The 26,706-nt window shown below is 40.1% G+C and overlaps 2 protein-coding genes across 5 annotated transcripts in view; both read right to left on the bottom strand.

Annotated features, from left to right (window-relative positions):
• LOC124412235 (E3 ubiquitin-protein ligase BRE1-like) overlaps positions 1-17,579 on the bottom strand; it is a 122,258-nt gene extending 104,679 nt beyond the window's left edge. For 2 of the 4 annotated variants that reach the window (XM_046891952.1, XM_046891954.1), the window contains exon 1: positions 17,242-17,578. The gene's annotated coding sequence lies outside the window, so the exon portion shown is untranslated. Of the gene's footprint in view, positions 1-17,241 lie in introns of all 4 variants that reach the window. The other 2 variants (XM_046891951.1, XM_046891955.1) reach the window with 2 other exon arrangements.
• Positions 17,580-17,993: 414 nt separating this feature from the next.
• Positions 17,994-24,516, bottom strand: LOC124412765. Its single transcript, XM_046892882.1, has 6 exons — positions 24,401-24,516; positions 19,917-23,829; positions 19,730-19,840; positions 19,429-19,647; positions 19,027-19,347; positions 17,994-18,215 (listed from the first exon to the last, which is right to left on the bottom strand). The coding sequence occupies exons 2-6, from the start codon at positions 23,610-23,612 to the stop codon at positions 18,075-18,077; spliced, it is 4,488 nt and encodes a 1,495-aa protein (XP_046748838.1). The 5' UTR covers positions 23,613-23,829; positions 24,401-24,516; the 3' UTR covers positions 17,994-18,074.
• Positions 24,517-26,706: the final 2,190 nt, after the last annotated feature.

The raw sequence follows: 26,706 nt of genomic DNA, 5'->3' as shown, positions 1-26,706 counted from the left end.
CTTTTTCTATCTTAAAACTATAGAGATAATATACATTTGTTGACCTGTAACGTAAAATTAAAGTTTAAAATTATTTACAGCATTGTCAATCGCGAAATGGTCCCGAAGATTGTTTTGGCGAGCTTTTGTGAGCTTTTGTGTGCAACAAAATGTCTAAAGTTAACCACATGGCGCTCCAATTCTTGATCTCCGCACTGACCTCATCGGCAATTGTTACTAATTGGAAAAGAAGAAAAAAACACAACTAGTACACACCGACGAAAGTAGACACGCTGAATATTACACACCATCAAGAATTCTGGCACGATTAAGTTCACCTTTTTGCGCTATGTATTTCGTTTTTTTTTTTTGGCAATGAATATATCCTTGTCTTGGTTGAGTCTTAGCCAGGATTTGACCTGGTCTTAAATGTTACATGATAGCAAAAACGTAGAGAAAAAACTGAGTATTAATATATCGCTGCAGTAGTGTCGATTGAATTTATGGCCATGCAGAAGACACGGCATTAATCTGGCAACTGCAGTTCCAAAATTCGCGTCACTTCGTAAAGATTCAGTATTCGAGTGAGTTGAACGAAATTAATTTAATCTGAAGAAAGTTATTCATTGTAGACCGTTGCCATGCAGTTAGAATGACACTGCGATTCAAAATAGAAAGTTGCAGTTGATGCGGGGTCATTTGTTAGGTGAACTTTTCGTCGAATTGACTTATGATCAAGAATAATGGTTGAGAGTTCAGAGTTCAAGGATGTGGAGGCTGTTAAAGAATATTCAATACTTCATTCTAGAATAAGACAAGACGAAAACGAATTTTTTATTCGTATTGAAATTACAATAAATCATGGAGGAAGTTTCGACACTTCTATCTTCATACGTCCTTCATCGATTATTCCTTTGGTTTACACACACTGCGACCAACTAGACTGAATTATGAGTAGAATTTTTCAAACTTATTCTGTCGAAACGCTTCTCGTTATTCTAGAAAAAAATTTAGGAGACTCTATAAAATTTTTACCTTTTTAGGTTGAGCAAGTCAGAATTTTTCGATTCCTAATTTTAATCGCAAAGGACTCGTGCGAGTCACAATCAAATTTTAAATAATCAGGACCTTGGTTAAAGCAAAAATTCAGACGTACTAAGTTTTACGCTGGTAAAAGTTTCCTTTCTTCATGCAGCAAGTTTGATTCCGTCGTCGCATAGAATACTCGGACGACAGAAGACAATTCATCGCGTTGTACCGCGAACCCCCACGATCATCTTGACCTTCGGTGATTGAAGTGTAGAGAGAGAAAGAGAGAAACAAAGAGTGAATGTCGATGGCGCATGTAGGTACAGTAGTATGGAAACAATGAGATGAGAAAACATTCGTTGTCGATACTTTGGTATTGTAAAATCCTATCTTGTAAACACTTGCAGCATTCTCGGGTTGGGTTCTATTCTAGGAATAATGACAGTGAGAAGAAGAATGAGGGAAAAATTCGTCGCGTTTCTTTACATTAATCAACGAGCAGCATTGGAACGTGAGCGCTCGAGCGTTTCTCTTTGAAATAATCCTTGACAGATCTACTACCATACTATTTTACACTCCTTGAGATAACAATATCTCAAGTTTTGCGTTCCTCTTTGCGTGCTCAAGTGACGTGCTGAGTAGCACGCCAACCAGGGGCTAATCGCCGGTATAATCTGATCCGTGAGACCCTTTATTGGTTCGTGAGTAGGGTGTTTAACCTTTCTTCTAGTCCATAACTTCCCACATGGATCGTAAGCGCGACCTAGATACACCGTCCTGGGTTGTCCTTTGACGAAGCACTGCGAAAGGAAACATCGGACAAAGGTCTTGATCTGGTCCGTTAAGTTGACCAACTTTTCAGGCTCTCTGTTCGATCGTAGATGCCCTGAGACAGCACCGGGTGCCATAGAGTTTCGCGACCTTTCACGAATATCGTGGCAAGGACGGTGGATGATGCCAGAAGGTCATCGCCGATACTTTTTATCAGTTCGTGTATCAAAAACTCCCTTCAATCGAAGGTGAAGGTCGGGGGAAGCCGAAGCAGGGCTGGCAGTTTTTTTTAGTCATCTTTGCATGTTGTGAGACCGTTTCATCTGCCAGGGATCTTTAACTCCCAACGCTTTCCAAATTGACCATTGCGTGTCTCGGATGTATATAAGCTTTGAGCAAATATTAGTTGCAGGCTTTACACCAGCTTATATGCTTGTATAGGTGAAGTGTTGTGGTACTTGATTTAAGCGGACGTGCAAGGTTGCTTAACACTTCGATGATTACGATAGGATTTGACCTCCCATTCGTTTCGATGCCATACAAAGCCAAACCCATGAAAGTACGGAAATCGACGTATATACACCGACGAAATCCATTAGTCATTGGGCTTTTTTTATCTTCCACTTCTCCGGATGTAATGGGCGTTCATTTTGCCTGGATATAAACGTAAACACTAGGGTACACTAGAAATGAAGAATCGACGAAGAGTATTTGGACGCGTGAAAGGTACGGTCAACAAACAACACCGCAAAGTTCTTTTGAATGAAGAAATCCTTACTAAGATTGTATTCGGTGCTTGGATTCTACCTGGGGTTCAACGAATTAGGCTTCCTCTTGAAAAATACTCTTAACGATCAACAAACTCAGAGTTTTATTACGCCAGAGCGAGCCTTTCCAGTGCTGGGGGGCCGTCGAACCCTCCAAAGTTATCGTTGAAACGAAAACAAAGCTATGTTTTCGCCATTCTTCACTGAAAAACGTTCGACGGTTAAGCCAGTCACTTTTTTTAACAATCAATTCACGCAGCGGTTTTTGCTAACCAACGATTTCTTCCAGCTTAATACTTTTCGCAAATCACAGCGGACGGAGTCGATCTATTGAATTCTTTACCTGAATGATGTTCTCTGTTTTGATTCTGTTTTTTTTTTGCATCATGGTTAATACTGCGTGTAATCTATGCGCATGGCGTACATAAAACAATATTTTTAAGCCTAGATACTCGTTGCAGGAAAATCTGTAGGAACGTACGGTATGTACAAATAAACGTGAGAAGCTTGGAGTCCTATACAAATATCCAGGGTTCGTCAATAGTCTGGTGTATGGTTAAAAAGGCCCTTAGATAACAGGGATGGATATGGACACGTAGGTACAAAAAACTTTTCAATATTTAAAATATATTCTCATTGAGGAGTACTGGTGGATATTCGAACTTAGCTTAGCGATGCACGTACCAAAGTTACAAAACTATTCCAACTATGCGATGAACTTTGGAGTTTTGGAAACAAAGCACGAGATAAGTTCAAGAAAAAAGCGTCGTCTAAAGATCTAGCATTTTGAGTGGATGAGGAGCAAAGATTTTAATCAACCTCGCCGAACCGCTTGCAGCATTTGGATATCTTTGCATCTATCTGCGTTATGAGCTCAAAGATGCAGAAACTTAATGGTGAGTGTGAATTTGACTTTCGAAGAAAGTGAAGTTGAAAGTCAGGGTTTCACATATCAAAATGAGAAAAGTAAATTAAGTCATGAAGAGTCATTAATGATATACATGCTGTGAAAGAGAGGAAGGAGCAGTGGGGGAATTGACCGAGATCGTGTAAAACGTTGTGTATACTCATGTGTCGGGTATGTAATCATCATTGGAGAGAAAGTAAACAGAGTGAGAAATGTTAAGAGTCTAAAAACGGTGCCAAGAGTCAAGGCAAAGCTGCCAGCATTCGGGACTCGAATGTCGGGAGACACTTTCAGCAATGCGTGGGTGAACAAGTGTATGTGCAAAATTATATGTACGTACGAAGTTCCCAACAGTTGTTATGAATGCAGTTGTTGAAAACTAGGATCAGGTGAAACCAGAAAGAACATTACAAAATTGAAAGGATCAGGATAGAAACTTTCTACTACTATCACTTAATAGTCACGTGATCGTCCTTGCAGCTTATTTCAAAGTATATAAATAATTACGTGATTTCATGAACACACTGCAGATACAAGTACGTATTCTTTTTTTGCGGAATGAATTGTAAAGGTGGGCGCACGCTATAATTTTTTATAAACTAATTGGTGAATGAGGATAAATTTTCTGTTTTACCTGGCGATAAAACGCGGTTGTGTATACTTAGTTCCGATCATTACTTTTACTTGTCAAAAAATAACGTGTTTCATGATTTTCTAAAAATTTTTGGGGTAAAATACCACATTTTGATATCGTAGGTTTTAAATTATACGTTGCGCTTGTGCAAGTATCGTTGTTTTGAATTACTCATAAGCCTGTCCGTCTGAAAGCGGGCGTGCACAGCTATTTGCAGGGCTAATTAGAGTCTTTAATTAACATGGCACAGTGTGAATTTTGCCTAGTTGTATGTACGAGTACTTAGTTACTTACGTATGTTTGGACATACGCGAAATGAAGATATGTTCCTTAGGTATAAAGTCTATTCCAATATCTTTACTTTAGGTATGCAACGGAATGACGAATGGTTCTATGAATGAGAAATTCTTGACTGATGGATTCCACGCTTGAGCACACATTGTAACACGGAATTCGACTTCACTTTATACCAGAGCTTATGCCTGGAAAAACAGTAGCTCAGACCTCTCATAATATTACGAAGCAGTTCAATTTCCGTTAGAAGCGCATACGGGCTTTTATATGACTAAAAGCGAGAAGCATGAAACCCTTTCAACTAAAAACCAGCCCTGCAGGAATTTCACAAGAACGTTCTTTGGTCCCATTCGGATTGTGAAATCTATTTTTTGATCGACATACCGTTATCAAAGCATGGCACGTTATCAACGTCAGTCGTGATCTGACCTCTTGATTGTTAGCATCGCCGGAAACGGTGTAAGATCAGCGTAAGTACAAGCATGCTTTGTTCTTTTCAAACTGATGGGAGAGAGAGCCAATTTGTGAGTGCCGCTTCCAAGTCCCATGCAGGGTCTTTGTAACGAAACCTCTTAAAGTTCCACGTCGTTAGATCCACCGAGTCGGTCATTATTCAATCTAAAAGTTGAAAAGCGTCATACATTCGGCGTTGCTACATCGCGGCTAGCTTCTAATTGATGCTTAGCATCATTGTCAGTCCGCATATCGTACCCGAATTGAACGAACGCCCACGCTGTTCCGCACCCACGCCGATGCCCAACCGAAACCAAGCATGCGAACCTTTGAAGTTCGACTTCGACGGTGCGGAGATGATGAGAAAAACCCCGGACACAGCTTCGTGCAGTCATTAAAAACCGATATATTCGTTATATTATTATGCTATCAAATTTGTCATCGTCTCGTAATCTTAATCGAATTACGAATCGTGATGTTATTATAATGGCATTTGAAAATGAACCACCGAGTGATATGAGATCAACGTGTTCAACTGTTTTGGAATCGAAAAATTTCGTTCCATCAAGTTACAATGGTGGAACAATTTCTTGAAGTGGCAAAACCGTGTTCGAGCATACTTTGTTTGCAACATTTTCGCAAATGTTTAAGGTTCGTTTTGATATTCGCATACAGCAGTCTTGTTCATATCTTGTTGATGGCCGAATTCTCGGTTGTATTGCTGAAAATTTCAGTTTCTGATAACCGTGTTCGAGATAGAAAAAAAATCTGCAGAAACGAGGAGGCTTTCAATTTTTCGATTCAGTAGGTGCAATAAGATTGAAAAAGTGCAGATGATTCAGTAAATATATTGAAAATTATAAAGGCCAGTATCATTCGCAGACTTCTCGATCTGTAACAGATGCAGACTGCATGTAAGGACTTGACAAAATCAGTATTCATTTTTTTCCATTATCCCAAATGATGGGAAACGTCTTCAGTTCGAGAACGCTAAAAATCCATTAAACTCCGAAGTTGCCAAGTGCAGTTAAGGTATTGAAATGAAAAAAATGTCGGTGAAAGGTTTATATTCCTAAATAATACAGTCGATTACATTCAAAGTCCGTGTAATGGATCGCCGGATATATGTATAATGACGCTTATTGGCGTCAATCATTAGTAATGATACCGATATGCATGTGCGTACATATTAATGTTAGTTGTAAGGAGAGACGGTGTGGTTCAATTATATCGCAAATTAATTTATAGAAGTAATTACACGGTATAGAACTTTGTGTGGCTTTCAAAATTCAGTCACGATCGCACGCAAACGTGAACGGATACACTGGCTATTAGATGGACGTGAGGGATCTCTGTATTTCACGTACCGGATGAATCGTTAAGTAGAATATAAAATTGTGATCAATTTTACAAATCATCATGAAAGTCGACATGCAGCAGCGTCGGTGGCAAGTCAGATTCAGATACACCACCGACTTCACATCGTTGAAATACTAGTCGGACGAGTTCAACTCGTGCATGGCCGGAACGTAGCAGGGCTCACGATCGTAACCTTCCGTTTTCTTTGCATTCTACGATCGTGTAAGAAGAAGAAGTAAGTATTTTTGCCAAGAGTAGAGTGCCGTATGCGAATCAAAACAAAATTGACATTAGTTCTATCACTTTTTACGATTTTTTTTTTACGCAAAACGGTATTTATTGGGCTACCATAAGTGTGGTCACGTTGATCAATGATTCTTACGTTCCGAATACTGCAGCTAACGTGCATCGATCGAATTGGGGAAGCTACACAGCGGAAAATAAACTACAGAAGGGTCGTTGGGGGTCGGTTTTGAAATAGACGGTATTGATCAGGCATCGATGAATCGGTTCAATGAGCTAGGTATGTCAGACCCGTTGCAAACCGGTCACGTGCTACGGTCCCCGTTCATGCACTAAACAAGGAGACAGATGGTTGATGGAAACGCACAGTGAGTAGAGGGCAGATGCACTACTGTGGCTATGAACCGCTTGGTGTGCGTACATAGACTGTGGACGGGTGTAGGGATAAAAAGAGATTAGAAGAGGGGTCTGAATACGCCGGTAATTGTAACGGGAGATGCAGTCGGATTTTTAAACGAGAAGGGGCACCACGTATGCACGAGACACAATCAGTCCTCTCTTTCATCCTCGGGCGATTCCGCCTCTGACTTGTTAGGATCATGTCACGATCTCCGATCGATGGAGTCGGTTCGTGCTCATGTGAAATGGAAATCATCAAGTCCGAGAGGCTGCAGATATTGCGGGCGACGCCCAATTCATCCACGAATTCAATCTGTTTCGTTGGCATTTTGCTTCCGTACCATCGACGTAACGTCACGGACGGTTGTTCATCGGTTGTACGATGTCGATGCACGTTTCTCGGTCACAGAACGTGCCGTGTGAACCACGAACATGGTATGGGATAAAATAATAATTTAACAGTGATGTGGTTATGCTTGTTGAGTTTCATCGAACGTCTTTGTTACAAAATACTGTCAGACAAATCAGCAATTCTGCTTTGTGGTTACTTGCAATTCGGAAGACATGCGTAGATGTGTCAAAAGATTTAAGGGATGACCGGAATGATCGATTTACTGTATCGGAAAGTCTGATAAAATCTGTGATAGCGCGGATGGATATTATATATTATAGCAATAACATATAGATTAATTATGAATTCTGGAGTCATTTGGCAGTGAAACATATTCAATTTTTCAACGAGATGTACGAATAATTGTAAATGCTCTTGTATTATCAAAATATGTATTATAAATTCCGATTATTCATATTATGCCTCACCTGCAGTGAATAATGGAACCGTTTCTACAGGCATCTCATAGACTTTAAAGCACTTTAAATTGCACAATGCAGTAAAAGCTGTGTTTACTGAAAAAGTTTAGCTAATTCAGTCAAATTGTAGTCGTGTAATAGACATTATATCCTGAAATTTTGTAAATGGTGCAAAAAATTCTTTCGTTTATAACCAGCCTGTAAAAATAAATACCGAACAAAAGAGAAGCGAAAAAAATATCATTTCTTTCGAATAAAACATTCAAGTGTAAAATTTCAGGCGTAAGAAAAATGAACATTCTTACTTCCTCTTATTCACTCAAATACTTAATTGAATTATACAGACTTGGGTGCTGCGCATTGAGTAGGTAACTGACTGTAAAGCCAGACAGAAATGTAAAAGAGACTAAGAATTTCTTTGAAGTACCCTTTGGAAAAAAATATTATATCTTCAAGACATTTTCACGATGTCCGATAAAATTTTTTTCAGTAAATTTTGAAGGTCCCTGGAATTTACAGGATAGAACATCCCTCCTTTTACAGATCAGAAACGTGTGTTTGATATCGAAAACAACGATTCATTGAAAATTCCAAGAAAATAGCTGCTTTTGCTGCTTGCTGGGCGAAGTGATTCGAGGGTGGAGATTTTAGGTATGAAATAAATTTGCATTGTATGCGAGGCTGCCAGGTTAAGCAGGACCGTTAAAGACCCTTCATATAAAAAATTCCCGACTTCGCTCGAGGTTTTGAACATAATAGAAAATTCATCGTTGCCATTATAGGTTTACTTATAATTCAGAGATTCAATCACACAACCCTAATATAAAACAAAATTCAGATGAAGTCTTAAGATAATAAAATATAGAAAATTTCATTAGCAAGTATTGAAATAGTGACTCAAGTAAGTCTCTTTCAGCAGTAAATAACTCGTTAAAGTTTTTCTTAGTATCGGATTATTTATGACTCTGAATATGAAGTTCAAATGAAATTGTCCAACTTTTTCAATGACACGTAAATTCTCTGAAATTTCCCGATCTATGTCCTACCAGGTTTGCAAGAAACGATCAAAGTTTGAAGAGGTATCAGATAAATGAATCGAAAACTTTCCACCTTTTCTTACGGATGACGATGCAGAGCCTGATTCTTACGACGAGAGGTCAAAGCCTCAGAGTTACGAAATCGGCTTGCTTTGCAGCGAAGGCCACGTTTACGGATGAAGAGAGACGCGTGAAGAGAAGGATGGGCAGCGTCGAATCGTCGAAACAGATGTGAAGACAGATAAATCAGCGTCACAATAAAGCTATCGCAGTCGATAAAAAGCGAACTCGGGTTGCACACGCACGTCTGGATCGATCCGGGACTGACCTCGGACTTTGATCTCCAGGCGAAAACTTGTTCGAGTTTATAAATACACCCCATCATCGATGGGGGAGAGGATCGAGTAGGTTTGCCCGCAGGAAATACAGAATCAAGTTTACGGCATCGTGCCGACGCCGATATGTCGCAGAAAATCGTTTCGTATTCCACGGAGCGAAGCTGCGTCTGAAGGCGTCCACCTGCTCTCCAAACAGGATCTTACAACCGAGATCTTTTGCACCTGACAATCGAAGTGCTTCAGCATCTTCTGGCTGATTTTTACACGATATATTCAAAAGCGAAAATTTTACAGTATCTTACAATTCGATTTCAGGGTATTTGTATTATCGTTACGGGAGCAGCATGAAAATGTATGATCATACATTCAGTTTCTGAAATGTGAGAGAAGCTTTTTACTTATTGGCGTTTGCAGTGTACGCATTTTGTGTAATAAGAAGTTTGTGAGGTCTTACGTGCCTCCAGTTTCCCTCGAGTCACGAGTAGATCCAGAACCACTTCCCTGTATTTCCAGATCGCATTCTCTCTTCATCATCGATCCTTCTTCATTCGATAGTTAACCTTGAAGCCACTGACACAAGACCGATTCGGTCTGCCGAATCGAGTTTAGCATCCGGAGAAACGGTTTTAAAAGTGATCAACGCGATATTCGACCGACAGATTCTCATGAGGATCAATTCTTAAACTTTTTCTGCAATTTATCTCGATCATCGAAATTTTGTAATAACGTTGCTAGCTCCGCGAGGAAAGGTTAGGAGAAATGCCAACCTTTCGAAAACAAATATCTCTCGACAAATCACGATCAGGTAGATCATCAAAGAGAAATTTATCGAGCGTGTGCGATACGACAATAGGTACGGAATATTCTCAACCCTTATCGCGTGGTCAACCATCCAATTCTGACCCTTCACCCAACCTTCCCCGCTCGCCCCTATTTTACTGTTATATCTTTGTCAGTGGAAAATGTCATAGAGGCTACATCGCTCTCTCTCTCTCTCTTTCTCTGTTTCTCTATCGATGTTAGTCTGTACGCCCATCTTTCACTTCATTATTGCACGATATTGCCAAATCACGTGAGTTGCGGTCATCATTCAGATTTGGTGATAATTTCTAAAGGCGTTCCATCATATATATTCGGGCTCCAGCTCGCACACTCCGCGGCCTTGTCGGAGGTCCGAAGTGTTTGCGAATAAGTCTAATTATATACATACCTGCGTACATATGCAATATATATGTATACACGATACGTAGTATACGTTTGGCGAAATATTCCGTTACGCTTGGTATTGACAGAAAATAAAGACTCAGCTCTTTTCAAATAATTTGTTTAACGATTCGTGCACTATGTGTAGTCGGGTACGTGAAAAAGTAAACAACTGGATTCAAAATGCTGTCTACGCAATAATTGACCGTCACGTAATACGTACCTACGTACGTTGTATAATAACTTTGGTTTGTATCATAATGGAATGACAATACACCGTTAAAAGTATCGAATATTTTTCGGTGCAGTTTAAAGTCCTTGCAAAATTGTGTTTAAAAAATAAATTATTTGGGACAAGGGAAATTTGCACGTGTTGTTTGTCATTTGATGCAAATTTTTGTACACTTTATAAAGTAAAATTCCTACAAATCGGTACGGACTTGAATCGAAAATTTTTATATCAGATCTAAAGCATTGACCGTTGAACATTGCACAAAACTAAACAGTGTCAATTCAGAAAACTATTATTTGCGAACATTTTTCTCTGACATCATCATAGCTTAATTGTAATTTCTGCATTCCACGCGATAAATTTGGTCAATCATAACGATATGAAGAATGATTTGCATTGCAGATAGCAGCCGCGAATCCCCCTCCCCCTCCTCCTCGTTGACACTCTCTCAACAACATGTATAATGTCTTTCTAGGAAGTTATGTCATCACTGCCGAGTATAGGTACCGTTATGGATGTTGTTCGGCGGTTTGGACAGCGCTGTTGATCACCATCATCGAGGCACAAAATCCACGATATAAAGCTATGGGCAGCTGCCTCCTGCATGGATAAGAGATCTGGAGCAGACGGCGTATCCAACGATCCGTTCTCCGCTGCCGGGTATAAGACCCTGACATTTCATCGCTCGGAGATAGACAAGGTATAGTAGAAACCCGATCGATCGAATTGGGCCAAGCGATCTCGGCTTATTGTCTTTTGAAAAGCGTTGAAATGCCGCATTCACTTCTATTACCTGAGACCAATAACCGGCCTGCGTAATCGATTATAAACGCGGAATCGGCGATTCTTCGCCTGCAGTTATTACAGTTTTTTCTTATCCCTAGATCATGTAATAAATCATGTGGTAAAAAAAAAATTTGTCTCATGGAAACAGGGAACTACTCTAGCTTTGACAATTACTTTTTACGGTTCTATTCGAACTCGGATCATTTTTTTCTCTAATTCTCTGTCTACTCGACAACTCTGACTTTTCATTCTCAAGAGAGAATAGTTTCTACTTGAAGGATGCAGATATGCATGGTGTTTTATAAGCAGCGATTGATCTTTTTTGTATCCATCATTCTACAGAGTTATATAGATTCCTGGAGTAATATTCTCCCACGCAACACATGCGGTTAGACTGAATCCGTGCATTCGTAATACGTCGGTGTATAATCTAAAGCGAAGCAAAGATTGATGGCGCAGGTAAGAGATTAGGAGAAAGTATCGCCGGCACACTGGATGGATGGATGGATGGATTGGCTAATGTGTGTGCGAAATGATGAAATCGCAGAGCCCGAATACTGGAGCAAATTTCTACATCAATCCACGTCAGAGAAAGAGATGTTGGGTGTTTAAAATTTTTGCGATATTATGATTCTTGTAGTAAAAATCCGTTGCTGTGGATTGAATAAATAATCGAGTTTGTGCCGCATAATTTCTTGCGTTGAGACACGTCACGCGGGGCGTTTAGCTACCGTGTCTTCGACCTATCGGAAACGTATTAGGCAAATTTGATTCGTGTCAAGTTGAAGAAGGAAAGAAAATTTTCGGGAAGTATAATCTTAGACAGTCGATTACTTTGCGTAAAATGTAATGAAGTGTAAGTGGTAGCTCGTTGTTCTCGTCTCTGTTCTGTGGGAATAAAAAAAAATCTTTTCAACTACTTAGAATTAAAGTTATTGCAAAATAAATGTAAGTTTAACTTTAAGTCGAAAAGTGATGGAATTGATAACTAAGAAAATAATTGTTTATCAACAAACAGCTCGCGCGAAGAAAGCCCGTCGCGTGGCGAAATTTTACACCGTCACACATTTCTAGATATGACGTCGTGTACAGCCAAACTGCAACAGCGGTGCACGACATGCAATTTGAGCTTATGTACTTTAATCGCTCTTCATTTTACACATTGCCAGATGTATAAGATATATAATGCATGTGTAGGTGAGTAATAAGTACAGGCTGCTTAGTTAGCAGAATTGTAATTAACGAGCTCGACACGTTGTATACATGACTAATAACAATTAAAACGAGGCGAAATATGCGCCATCAGCGTCACGCGCCTATCCTTAAAGTAACAAAAAAGCAATTAAAAAAAAAAAAGATAAAACTAAATCCATCATGTCATATTATATTACTAGTTTATACCTTTGAGTTACATAGCTGCGTGGTTTTAATCAAATCTAGGTGAGAGTCGCGAATGTGGCTTTTCAAATCGTTCAAGGACGGAGAGGCGAGGCGCACACAGTCCATATCGAATCTCTCATGATTAATTAATTATATATATCTGTTGCAGCTTCCGCAGCTCTCGGCCAGATTCGTTATATCGTCACACGCGTGTGCCGTATCGCAAAGGTACTTCCACCTCGCAGTGGCAGCGAATTTTTTCCGACAATTTGTCGACTTCATTTTAGTTCACGATGGTGAACAATTACCGCAAGCTGATACTCGGTCATTCATAAGCTCGATCGACTTTTTGTCAATGTAACTAGCCCGACAGGTGATGCAGGTGCAACGCGGTGCGAAAGCAATTTATGGGTGTGCATTTTTCATACCCGTAATTGAAAGAAGATTGCCAACATGTCGAATCTATCGATGTATAATTAAGCGCATTTCGAAATTAAAATTCTAAAATATTTCTATTGAGAAGAAGTTGGAAAAATTATTATTAAACAGGCCGTTTAAAATGTTATACCGATTATCGTAACAACGTTCGACACACTCTATAATCCATAGTTCATCCTCTTTGATGCTATAATGACGGCAACTAAATACTACTACTAGATATATATATATATATAATATACGCGTGAAGAAGCCGCGGCTAACGTTGCGAACTAATTGAAAGGTAGCATCCGCTTGTACTTGAAGGGAAACGAGTTGTAATTGCTTTATTTTTTCCTATAATCTTTTTTCTAATATAAAACGCGCTCGGGTTGGAAGGTATTATACGAAACACACGCGGCGGTACACCTATACGTGTGCGGTTGTAACACGAATATTACCAACCGCGATAGCCATTAGATTACATAGTCGGACGGACCAGTTCACTGCAGTCTAAAGTCACGGTTGGCCAACGCCTGATAGAGGTCCGTGTATCATGACGTATTATACATATACGTACGTACTCGTACACAACGCGATAAAATAACAAAAGCTTCACCTGCAACGTGTCAAGGTACGAACCATATATGCGTATGTCTGTAAGCAGGTATTGTTCACGCCATTCATTTGTCACAAATAAAAAAAAAACAAAAAAAAAAAAAAAAAAAAAACGCGAGAATGAGTTTTAAATTAAACCTTATAGGATAACTATCATCAGAGAATCATCATAATATAATCAGAGAATGTTTGAAACATGTTTTTTACACTATTATGAAAATAGTTACAAATTAAGTACCGAATTGAAAAAATTGTAAGCTGAAGAATAATATGTAAGAACGTTGGAGAGTCGGGATAATATCATCAAAACACATGGATCACAGAGGTTAGTCAACTTGGCAAAGAATGCTTCATTCGCGATCTGAACTCGAGACGGCACCAACGACTGCAGAAGAGACGATACCAACCGCTCATCATCGCGGAATCATACATCCTCCTCGCGCTGCAGATTCATTTCCATAAAAGATAATACAGCTGCCCTGATGCTGCAGCTGTACAAGGTTCCCGCGAAAACCGCGTTCGGTGCAACCGCTAATGACGCGGTGAAAAACTTTGAACATATGGCATTGAGCATCATTGGATCTGCACAGCAACGCTCTGCATGCTTGTTGAATATTATTCTTCGATTGATTTGACGATCGAGAACGATTTTTCAATTTAAAAATCAATAAAAATTAACTGAAGATGACGTCAAGTTGCTGCAGCGAAAATCGCGGATCTGTGTATAAATGCTGTATGAAAAATTTGTGTGCATCGGCAAACTTTCTGTGTTAGTCAGGCAGACCAAGTATAAAATATTGAATATTTTTTAAAGTATACTGCAATACCGTCGACGAACGACCCAATTTGAAGTATGACGCTGTCGCGTCGGCCGCGTCGCGGCACTTGATGACAAAGTTTTGTTCGCTCAAAGCTGCGCTGATCGTGACTGTTTTCTACCAGCAACATTTATTGGGAGTTGAGGAGTAGGATAAAAATTTCATCAGGAAAAAGTGCGATAAATTGTTTTTCAATTTTTACTCCATTTTCGTGCAATTTTTTTGGGTTCTTATTTTCGCCTATAGATGTACCGAAACTGATGAACTAAGCTTTTAACGAGTTACCGTGAGTGTGACTCAGGAACTCCCTTCTCAACGCTGGGCTGCAGGTAAGCCGGATAAATAAATGAGCTCACGTTGCGGTCTCTGTGAAAGGTCGAACCCCAACTGCTGTGCACCCTAATCCCTAACCTCCGGCGAAGTATGGCTACCTACGTCATCTCTTGGTACCTGTTCAGGTACGAGAGAAAGGTCTAGGATAACAGTACACAGTATACTTTACTGACGCAATGGATAATTCTGTTTCACTTAGTGTTTAGCTGCAAGACCTTCGTTTCAAGGTTGGAGAAAAAGGCTGGCGTACAAGTTGGATTTACAACTTGTGCTGAAATCCACAGAGGAGCTGTACTTGTCACGTATAATAGAAACAAGATACCTGTGTACTGTTCTATATATAATATTATAATGAAAATGTAAATATACATTCATCAAATGTTTTGCCAATGATTATTACACTAAATTTGCTTGATTCCAATTGTCGAACCACAAATTTTGAGTAAACGCCAGAGAAAATGAAACATGAGAATGTGAAATGCACGTCAATAGGATTTGTTCATCTACTGTACTAAACTGTGCGATAATTAATCTGTATGATTTTTCATTTCTCCAACTCTATTCCAGAGTAGTTCGCACATCCACTCCAAGCTATTCAGAATGCAGCCTGCACGAGCTCAGCTGTAGGCTAGGGAATATCGCTCGAGGTTCTACACGTTGAAACACTACACCTACTACTACCCAGTATGCCCTGCGGTTACGGTAACTATGCAAGAACGATATTGTCGGGGCTTCTTCATCGACGCTCTCGCTAATGCTGCTCAGGATCCTGTTGCGACTCTAGGGACTCGAGTTTAAATAGGATTATCGCTCTACTTTATTTACCGATACTACGAATGATCATTCCGTACTTAGATTCACGGTTCTCGCAGCCGTAAAAAATCAAAATAGCGAAAGGGCCGAGGAAAGGGCTGCTCTATATATTCTGTGGCTTGTGTTAACCACTCTATCAGATTATATTCATGTATAGTCGATGAACGCGGTTCACGCGGATGTGAGAATATCCTATAATTTTGCAAAATACGTATAAATTCATAACGATGCAGCAAATCTGATTCGTTTCGGTTATTTGCGAGTGCACGATGCATTTTTTAAAAATTTCTTCACCTTGTAAATGTTTTTGAACTTATCTTTGTACAAGAACACTGAGAAACGGAACTCGAGAAATTTAGGTAGTACAGCTATTTATAAAATATTCATGCATTCACAACGATTTCGAACAAAGACAGACAGTCTGCAGGGTGCAACGACGGTCACTTGAAGGAAGACACTTTCAACGTTGTGAAGATGAATAAATTTAGGACGACGTACAGTTAGCTACTGGAATGATTGCTGTGAAGTATAGATACACGAAGGTATACGATGCACTGATGCATAATAAATTTCGCTCGCTGCGATGGATGATTGAAAAATGCGACAGGAGTATTTTTCTCGCTGTGTGACTTTTGCAGAAATTTTTGAAAATTGATTAAAAGCACAATCATCAAGAAAAAGTTTCTTTTGGAGTTTTAGCAATGTTTTTTTGTTTTGCATTCTGAAAATATGTTGAAATTTTGCGATAATAATCAGTGTAAAGAGGAAAAGTATTTCCGTACCATCATCTTCTTCTTTTTCTAACATGTTGGAATTCTTCGTATAGAATTTATCTGTCTTAACCGTATAAACGCTATCCGGAGATTTTTATGTAAAGAAGTGCCAATTCTTCTAACATTACCACGAGGTCAGAGGTCCAGAGAATTGATTTGACCATCTTTAACGCTACGGTTACACTTCATTCGTGAACGGTTTTCTTCTGCTCTTTAGACTAACTCGTAGTCAAGTTTTACGATCTGCGCTCGTTTCTACGCAGTTGGGCAAAAAATGACTCTACCACTTTCCAGTAGTAATTCATCGGCTAGGCACGACCATCATGGGTTAATTTGGTAGTGAAATGAAGGATTGAGATTGCAGTATGTTAGTTTTTATTATTCCATGCCCATAATTCTCTTACATAAGCATCGCTTAAACATATCAAGATCAATTAATTATCATATGTTAGAATGTTAAATTAGCTGCAGGATGGTCACTGGAATATAATCCTAGAGCGCAGGTGTAATTCGTGTCCAAATGAGCTAGAAGCTGAAGCGAGCCAAGGGAGAAGAGAAGAACGAGCTGTAGCCGCTGTAGGTATATATATAGTATGATGATCGTGATGACGATGATCGGCGGTGAACCTGAGAACGGTTCCCTGGAATGTGTCAAGTCAATGCACTTGAGGAAATGAGGAGGATCAGAGGAGAAACGGGAACAACAGGTGGTAATAGGCGGCCACGAGTAGTTGAGAAGTAAGTGGAGGCCGATCGCTTACGCATCGCGATCTCAGTTTCATTGTTATGATGCGTACATGAGACAAGTGTGCGCGAGTTTCCGCCAGGAATCCGAATTACCCACGTACCTTGAACGAGCCCGTCGAGAGGCATCCGCGCCAAGTATCCAGAATCGGGGGAAGAAGGAACAACTCCTCAATCAAACCGGATGTAAACAGAACTGACACACTCTAGTTGCACCGTTGATCGCAGGCTGCGACGCCCGGCAATTCACGCACTTGAAATTCAAATTTTTATTATTATCAGGCCTGGAATGATCTCACTTGAAAACACTGCGAAACTGTGTGCGGCTGCAACAAAGACTCAGATTTGGAAAAACACACGCGTCACGACACCCAGGTTTCGACACGCGTTTTAACACGCGATCCACTGTTGCTCGGCTGCTGGGAAGCGAATGCGAGCCAACAAGTAAGCTCCGTCTCCCCGATCTTCAGGCTCGCCGTCACGTTTCAGGATCATCAGAAGCGCCTCTGTCGGGAAATATTCTATCCCATTCGGAGTCTCGCAAGTCGCAATCAGTCTGACTGCTGTCCCGCTGTCGACCACATCGCTGTGTGCATGCACCAGAATTTGTTGGCTCGGTAAGTTGTGCAGCATGTTTCTTTACCGGCTGAAAGTAAGACTAACCGTCGGTATCTTACCCGCGAATTATTATTACCTTCTTCGCTGTTTTACAGGCTGCTTGACACTTGTCGATCATTTTTTAAGTTTCAGGACGCACTTACCCCGACTGACCGTTTCGCGAAGTAAAAGTCACCTCGATCGTATTTTCCGCGAGAGATTCCGCGATTATTGGGCACTTAGGGTAATTGCGATGAAATGGTAATTTATTTCTGCGAATGTCTTTTGGCACATATGTGGCGATGTTTTCTTTGGCATCTCTTCGGATCGTTTAAATATCTTAGTCTACGTCGCCAACTTTGAGGCTTTTAATTTGATCCATTTCGAGTTCGATATGTCCGCCCGCTTCTTCTATCGACTGCTGTCTTGCTAGTGCTTCTTTTTTGGCGTATGCTTCTGTCAAGATCTTAGGTGGCTTCACCTGAAAGGCGTTCAATATTGTGACAACATGTTACTGTTGATTACAAGGATGTATGAAATTGTATAGCTAAATCAAAAAAGGGCCGGAGTAAAAGCATGAAAAAACGTTTGAACAATGAGACTGAAAGTAATCAAGTTATGTTTAATTTGAAAATTCTCTGTGATATATAGTAAAAGAATCTTGATACAATGAATTTTAACTATACACACGCCATGCGAATAATAATTTCAGAGAAATGACATTATTTATTATTGTCTCACTGAAAAATTCGGATAGTCGTCTGATTCTGATAAAAAATAGCTCATTTTAATCATAAATGAAATCCCTTCAAACTGTCTGAAACAGATTTTTTCTTGAACTCGTTAGTTTTTTACAAAACTCCCGTTCTGTACAATTATTATAATTCACAGGTGATATAAAATTAGGATTCAGAAAGAAATACATAATTGCTATCGAAAATATAATTCAAATCAGTTGTGCAGATTTCATTTACGTATCAAACGAGCTGGATTGTTCATCAGAATTGAATAATCAATATGCTTTTTCAGTGAAAAATAAGTAAAATAGTATAACTTCTCTGCTTTTATCAATATAATCAGATTTTTACGATTAAAATTCACCATTCAGACATTTTATCTATGTATCACGGAGACTTTGTTAGTTAAATATAAGCAGAATAGCTTCAGTGATGCTCTTGAAAGTTTTGTTGGTAGCATTTTTGTTTCAACGCTGTTTGAACTCCATGATAAATCTGATGCATCCTTATTGCCGTTTAGAGCAACGAAGAATCAGTAGACGCTCAACCACTTACCCCAGGATGCGCTTCGACCCAAGCCAAGAACCTTTTGACACTATCCAAGTGAGTTATTCCCTTCCAGACAGTTTCCATTGTCTCCAGATCACGGGGCACATTTTCGCACTGTAGCCACTTTTCGACAACGCGATTTTTCGGTGGAATGAAGCGCAGACTTCTTGGCAACATTGATCCAAATCCGATGGTTTTTTTCAACATACTCTCAGCCTTTGCGTCTCTGATTAAATGTCTACGAGTCAGAGCCAGTTCACCAGCACCCGGAGTATTTCTTGCTACCGCAACGGCAATTGGAACCATCGGAATCTCCTTTACAAGAACCTGACACAAAGCGTGAAAATAGGTAAGGCATTCGAAATTCGACGACGGGAACCAGAGCTCCATTTCGATCGAGTTCAATACCTGCATAGCTCTGCATGCTTCAGCTGTGAACTCAATTTGGAACATGTCCTTCAGAACCTCTTCGTCAATGTCGTCACTTTGTCCACCACCAAGCTCTCTCAGCCATGTGCAAAAGTCTTCGCAAATTTTGTTCGTTATCCTGGTCGCCCTCATGTTCAGCGTGGCTTCAGGGTCGTAGCCCAGCATATCTCGTTCCACCAAAGGCCGCCATTTGATAGCCTGTAGAAAGAATGTACTTTCAGTCGATGATTTGCCACGGATTATAACATCTTGCCTGATTACAGTCACGCCAGTCACTCACCTTACGCCTGGGCTTATTCATGAACAACGCATACGGGCTCAGCTGGGGGTATTCGAACTCCTCTTCGTCAATTATAGACTTTTTCTTACCGCGAGCCGAAGGTGGATGTACCTGTGTAGTTGGATTTGCGTTAGCGTTGCTGTGTGTTACGTGGCTAAACATTCAATACAATTATCGTACTACTCACAATCAGGTCGCAAGAATCAGCACTCGAAGTTCTGTTGTAACTTTGTCCAAGTCTGAAGGGGTCCTTTTCTATGCAGTTAGATTGGATGTCCGATTTTCGAGCGACTGGTTTGTTCGCGGGGTTTTCTGGCATACCCAATATGCGTGCGACCAAGCTGTACGTCTCCGCTGGTAGAACTCGACGGAGTTGACGGGGGTTGCAGAGGGGGGTCTGGGGGGAGGAAAATTCGAGGTGTGGGGAGAACGTGTTGGAACTTAAATATTTTCTCGAATTTACTAACAGTTTTATCAAATTCTTAGCTACTTCAGCGGAATGCGCGATCTCAGGTTTGATTGTTGCATTTTTGGACTTGAATACGTCACTATTGCATGCCTCGGCACTGAGAGCTTCAAGCATTTCGAAAGGCGTTCGATTCTCATCGATGCACTTTTCTAATATCTTAGTTACACGCTCGTCTGAATATATTAGATTCTGGGGTTCGTCAGGATGTTTTGAAGCTCCATGAACACCACTAGACGTAGTCTTGGCAGAATCTAACTTTCCGTCTTCACTCAGCACCGAACTTTCATTTTCAACAGTCTGTTCAGTAATCTGAGACAAAGGAGACCTCATTGATCCAGATTCGATACTGGGAGGTACTTTGACTTCTTCTTGATTCAGGTTAAAAGTGTCAGTGAATTCTAGCAAACTTTGATCCGGCATCTTCTGATCATTCGAGTCAATTACCGGCTGTTCTTTCTCATCCAATACACTAACATTTAATTCTTTTGACATATCTCCAGATGTACGATTTAGTATTGCAGTGATCGATTGCTGATGCTGTGTGGTCATTTGATCTTCAACTTTTGAGTAATTAGAAAGCAGGTCAACTCTGGACAGTTTCTTGCTGAGATTCATAACAGTCGAAAGTTGAGACGTGATTATTTTAGCAACAATAGATGGCTGCTTCACAAGTTTGGATTTTGTAGATGGGTCGACGTTAACATTCTCATCATTTTTGTTAGCCAACTTATTCACCTTTTTCTCTTTTCTCGCGCTTCTATAGTCGTCTATGTTCTCATCAGAGCCACTGTTATCTTCAGTTTTAGTGATTGAAATGGCACGTCCGTGCATAGAAACCGGCTTTCGTAGTTTCAGAGATTTAAGGGGGTCCAAACTTGGGGCCCAATGAAGAGGCGCATAAGGGGAGACGACGCATTCTGAAGTTGGCACGGTTTGTTTCACTTGAACCTGGGGTTCGTCTGATTCGGAACTATGTCCACTGAGAGAGGACGGTTTCGAATGATCAGAAGACAAGGATAACGGTTTGGGAAAATTATTTGTCACGGTTGAATCACTGGGTGACAAATTTTTTTTAACACTTTCTAACCGGGGATGGTTTTCCCGCGATTGGATATCTTCCGATGCTCGAGCAAATGGTTGCCGAAATCTTTGTGGATCGAAATTCGCTTGGAGTGAACTCTTAGATGATTTCCAATCGATTTTATCGAGCAACAAAGACTTTCCGTTACCCTTTGAAATCCCCGTCCAATCATCGTTGTATTCTAAGTTTGAGTCCGGTAGGTCTTTCATATCTGGTAGACTGATGGAACTAGATTCGGATTCAGAAAGCATTACAACAGGTTCTTTCCCAACTGCGTTTCGCACAGTTAACGGAAGCTCTATTCTTGATTCGATAGGTTTTTTAAAAGCATTATACAAGCAAGCCAAGCATTTATCGTGCTTTTTCCTAGGAAAGATGGACATTGCGGGTAATTTGCTCAGGATCACATCTGAAGGTCTTTCTAATACTGGCACTTGAAACTCAGGCGTAGGACCGGAAGTTGACCTTGTCGAGGACAAAATAGTCGTGGAAGACGTCGCAGGTTCAGCGTTAGAGTTGGTCAAAATGTAGTCTGATCCAAGGTATTGCGAAGCTCTATGCTTAAGTCTTGACTTCATGGATGCATAAGTGCTTGAACTAGCTGATCGAGTTATGCGTCTTTCCTTGATTATATCTTCATATGTAAGAAGTTTTATTGCCGGTTCAAATTTAGAATATTTTGATACTTGAGAACTGTTACTGGATCCACCGGACGAGCTAGATTTTTGTAGTTGTTGATAACTCTGAGGTTTGAAATCCAAATTTTTGTTGCGGGTCAAGAATTTCAACGCTTTGTACGCATAACGAACTGAGTTCTTCAAAGAATATCGTCTCATCGGTTTTTCGATTTGGGAATAATTTCCTACAGTGGAATTCATATCTATGTTTTTAGCTGTCAAAGATTCTGGTCCAGTTTTGTTACTGGGAGCTTTTCTACCACTCGAGTTTAATGCAGTGGACTTGTCAAACGAGATCAATGCGTCCTGTGTTACATTCCCTTCAGTAGAAGTCAACATGTCATTTGACAATCGATTAGTTGGGTATTTCGAAGTTGATTCTGAATCGCCATTTGCATTATCGTCACTATCGAGACCGTCTGGTATCAAGCTGGTGAAACTCAGGTAAGAACTCATCATACCCAATTTTGGAACCTTCAAGTAGTTCGTCTTATCCGATTCTATGCGCTGATCAGACAACGTCAGACTTCGTGAATTGTCAACTCTAGTCAACCTCTGTACAGGTGACTTTACATTTTCTTCCACCTCGACATTTTCGTCAGCTGTGAGTTTGCTGAAACTTGGGTAAGAGCTTATGGCGCCTAGCTTTGGTACCTTGAGAAAGTCCTTTTCCGGTTTCACCTGCGGTCTAATAATGTTGAGTCTATTTCTACCAACGAAATCAGGTGATAGCTCGTCAGGTAGTCTGGGTAATTTTACAGATTGGCTCAATATGGGGTCAAAATTTGTTTTTGATTTCAAAACAGTTATTTCGGACTTTGGTGTGTTGAAATTTTGGGTCCGCAATAAATTCAATTCAACGTTATATTTGTCTCGCATGGTCTGCATTTTCTGCTGGTAATTCAAGCTGGCCCTTGTATCGCTATCCGAGTTTTCGATAATGGCATCGTCGCTACTTACATCTTCACTGATTATGAATAAATTCTCATCTATACCAATTTCGTTCAGTTTGGGAATACTAAGTATGTGATTCAAGTTTGATTTTATAATTTCTGATTTAGATTTCCTACTCAATCCCGGTTGCTTCGAACTCGAGTGTAAGTTCAAACCAGAAGATTTTGGAACCTTTAAAAATTGTTCAAAATTGTTTTCTACATTGTTCTCATCAGAAACTGCAGTTTTGTATCGTCTAAGCGAACGTGACCACCGCTTTCGATTTTTCACTAATCCAGTACTCAATTCTATATCATTTTCCGAAACTCGTTGATTACGATACGGGCAAAATTTAGTTCTGTGTAATTTTGCAGGATCCAAAGCATTTGATGGTAATACTGTCGTCGCAGTCATAGGTAATTTGTGATTCAACTTTTTCTTAGGTAAGAATCTTTTAAGATTATCGTCAAAGATTTTCAGCGGTGGTGTATTTTTATGTATTTGACAAGTTTTCCTTGTCTGCATACTTTTATTCTTCAAAAAATCTGTCACGCTCACTGAGATGTCATAGAGATTCACATTTTTACTTTGAGTCATGTGATTATTAGGCGCCCGCGAACTATTCATGATTAAACGGTCTTTATTACTGCGATCAGTATAGTTTTTATTTATTATCAAACTATCTATAGATCGGAACATAAGATTTTCGGATGTCAAACCCATCGGTGTTGGTGGAAAGATTTTTACCAACGGCTCCACGATCTGATCAGGTTTGTTTATCGAAATAACATCGCGGTTTAGTTTCACATTAGGATCGATAAGGTCATTGGGTGAGGGTGAAGGAAGTTGGGATGAATCACTTACGTGTTCCGTGCGCTTCTCAAGATCATCGCAAATCTTGTCCCAGTAGGCCTTAGAACCAGAAATCGGTAACTCCCATCTGGAATAGGAGGCCTGATTAATATTTGAAAACTGAAGAAACAAGAAATCAACCGTCGTTTGACTTCGAACATTGTTCTGATACTTCGTGCTATTATTATGACGGAGGCTGTCAGTTAACAAACGGAAAATAGAATGGAATGCATTTTGAGACATACACCAAGGTTAAACAAAAATTAGAAACAACGTGTGTTAGACTCGAAGAACCAATCACGAGTCTCATTCAAAATCCCAAAATGCGAATTACATATATTACGATTAGAATTATAGTAAATGTGACAACCTACTTGGTAGTGTTCAGAGTTCGTATTTTAGTTCTGGCACGACAGTATCCTGGTGACGTCCGTTGAGGCATATCGCAAATTTGTTTATTACGTGTGAATAGTTTCCTTGGATCACATGTGTGTATATTATAAATCAGAACTTACTATATTTCTATCAAAACTATTGTAAATGTCATATCAAATGTATTGTTATGCAAATCCAAGTGAAACCCGCATTACTCGAGCGTTACTATCGATCAAACAAAAATTGCCAGCTCGTATCCATCCACAAGAGGATCGTCTACTTACCGATTGAATCAGGGTGTCACGCTCGAACTTCAAGTATGTAGATACTTCCCTGTTTTACCAACAATTATCTTCCTCAACTGCAGCTGTTAATGCTTACGCATGTATCATAATACCATTTTATGAAAGCAGTTAGTGAACAAATGGTCACCGTATCGTTACGGCATGTTACCAACTGCTGAATGCCATACCTGAATTTTCTGCTTTCTAACTTATCTACATAACTAATTAATTCTTCTCGTATAGCAGGCATGTTGTTATCTTAACGACTTAATTAATTGGCACGGAACGAGCGTACGTCTCAATTGACTTTACATTCGACTAACTTTTCCCAAATTCACACATTTAGCAAGATTCAGCATTTGAATTTTGACCTTTTTCAGCCCGTACGAAAAATTCGGTAGTCATATATTACCATGACGGACAGGCAACGTCCATCGTGAAAGTCCATCGTTTCTGGTGAGTTCAAATTTACATCCTGTCGAGTTGATGGAATACTTTATATCAGCAGATTAATCCCGAGTAGATGTGTGTGATTTTTTGAAATCGCGTAAAATGTACAATGTTCAGTCACCTGTAGTTGAGTACACGCGTTGAATCGACTCTTGGTCAACCTGCTTTTGCATCATACCGCATATGCAGAAGATATGTTGGTGTGGGGGTAAAACTAGTTTCGTGGTCAACCGCCACAGGGTGACCAGATGCAAATAACAACCCGAATAGATGGTGCGCGCACACGTTATACGAGGTAGATACATACATGAATGTGCATATCGTACACTCGAACATGTTTTAAACACAGAGCAATTCGCAACAATATTAATTTTGTTATTATGCAAGAGAGATAGAGCCGAGGGTGCGGAAACGTTGGGAAGGTATGGGCTGCAGAGAGGTACAGAGCAATGTTGTATAGCCATTTTACTTCCGGCGTCTCAGCTGCCGTCGCTTCCGGCCTTCCTACTCCACGTCACTAACCATCTACTCAGAGTTACGGGTACGTGAAAGGGTCGCGAAACAACGAGATGGAAATAATTCGCTTGGTATACGTAGAATAAACCCATGCATAGTTATTCAAGTTCCGAAATATCTTTTTATAAGAGGCTTCCATCTCCGCACTATCTTAGAACGCTTCCAAGTAAAGTGACGCGTCAAGAGTACGATAATGGTGTCTGACTTGTGACTCTTGTTCTTCATTGCCGATGCCAATGAGAACATGATAATCCCACGAGTAAAATAATTAACAAAGTCATTATCATTCATGATGGTTCAGGCACAAATTTCATATTTTCCCAATTCATGCAATTTGCTTCGATACAGTATAGTCTGATTACGTTTGCAAATGACTATGATATATGCAAAGGTTAAAGGTAAACGTACTCGAAGATTCTTGTCCCAAGTTCGGCTGCACTAGCTGTACCTCATAGTTTCCCTGTATTGAGTTCCCTCGTTGATTCAGCGTTACCGATTCAGGCTTGCATATTCTATCGTAGTCACGTCGCGGGGCTTGACGGCTTGTCCATATTTGGGATAATGTAGAACTGGCACGATCGACAATGGTTGGACGTGGAAGCCAAAAACCATCGTTCTCACTTGTTGGAATTCAGTTCACCTTGTTCACCATCTCGATTACCGCTATACTGTTTTAGCTGAATGCAAATCGATATTCTGGTCCAAAGTTGGGTGAGGGTAAGCTCTATCTAATGAACCAAGACACTGCTGCAGTATACCTCAGATGACTAGGTGTTCGTTGTAGGTTTCAGTTTGCTGTTCAACGTGAGAACTAGTACTTCAGTGGCCCGGTAAGTTTGACGATTCAAGGAAAAGCGGTTGGATCGCAAACTGTGCATGTATACACGTGATGTTGGGGTGGGCTTTAATTAGTGGTGCAGCATGTTTAAGTAGCGAATGTCTAAGCAGCTCGAGGTCTTTGCCACAGGTTGACCCCAGTTAACCATGTGGTTACATGATGTATCAACGACTGGATTATTGCATGGATGTCGAAATGAAACTACTGCGAAATACTGCACTTTCAGAAATATACGAACAATAAAACTAGTGACGAGTCGCATGAGGAACTTGTCAAGATGTGAAATATTCTTATTCTCACCTGTCGAATATGACAACCATAAACTCTCCTTCTTCTTGGAGCATGACGGAATTGAAGAGAGGACTATTACCACCTTGCGGAAAATAGACGTCGCAGTAATACTCGCCATGTTGTTTCCACGAAGAAATTGGTCCGTCATGGTACCATAAACGGACGCGAAAAGCTACGACTAGATTATTGCTTTTCGTCATACAGTTTAAGT

The sequence above is a fragment of the Diprion similis genome, chromosome 11 (assembly GCF_021155765.1).
Source record: "Diprion similis isolate iyDipSimi1 chromosome 11, iyDipSimi1.1, whole genome shotgun sequence".
NCBI classification, from domain to species: Eukaryota; Metazoa; Arthropoda; class Insecta; order Hymenoptera; family Diprionidae; genus Diprion; species Diprion similis.
The sequence above is the reverse complement of the archived record's forward strand: the minus strand, read 5'-3'. Positions and strand labels throughout refer to the sequence as shown.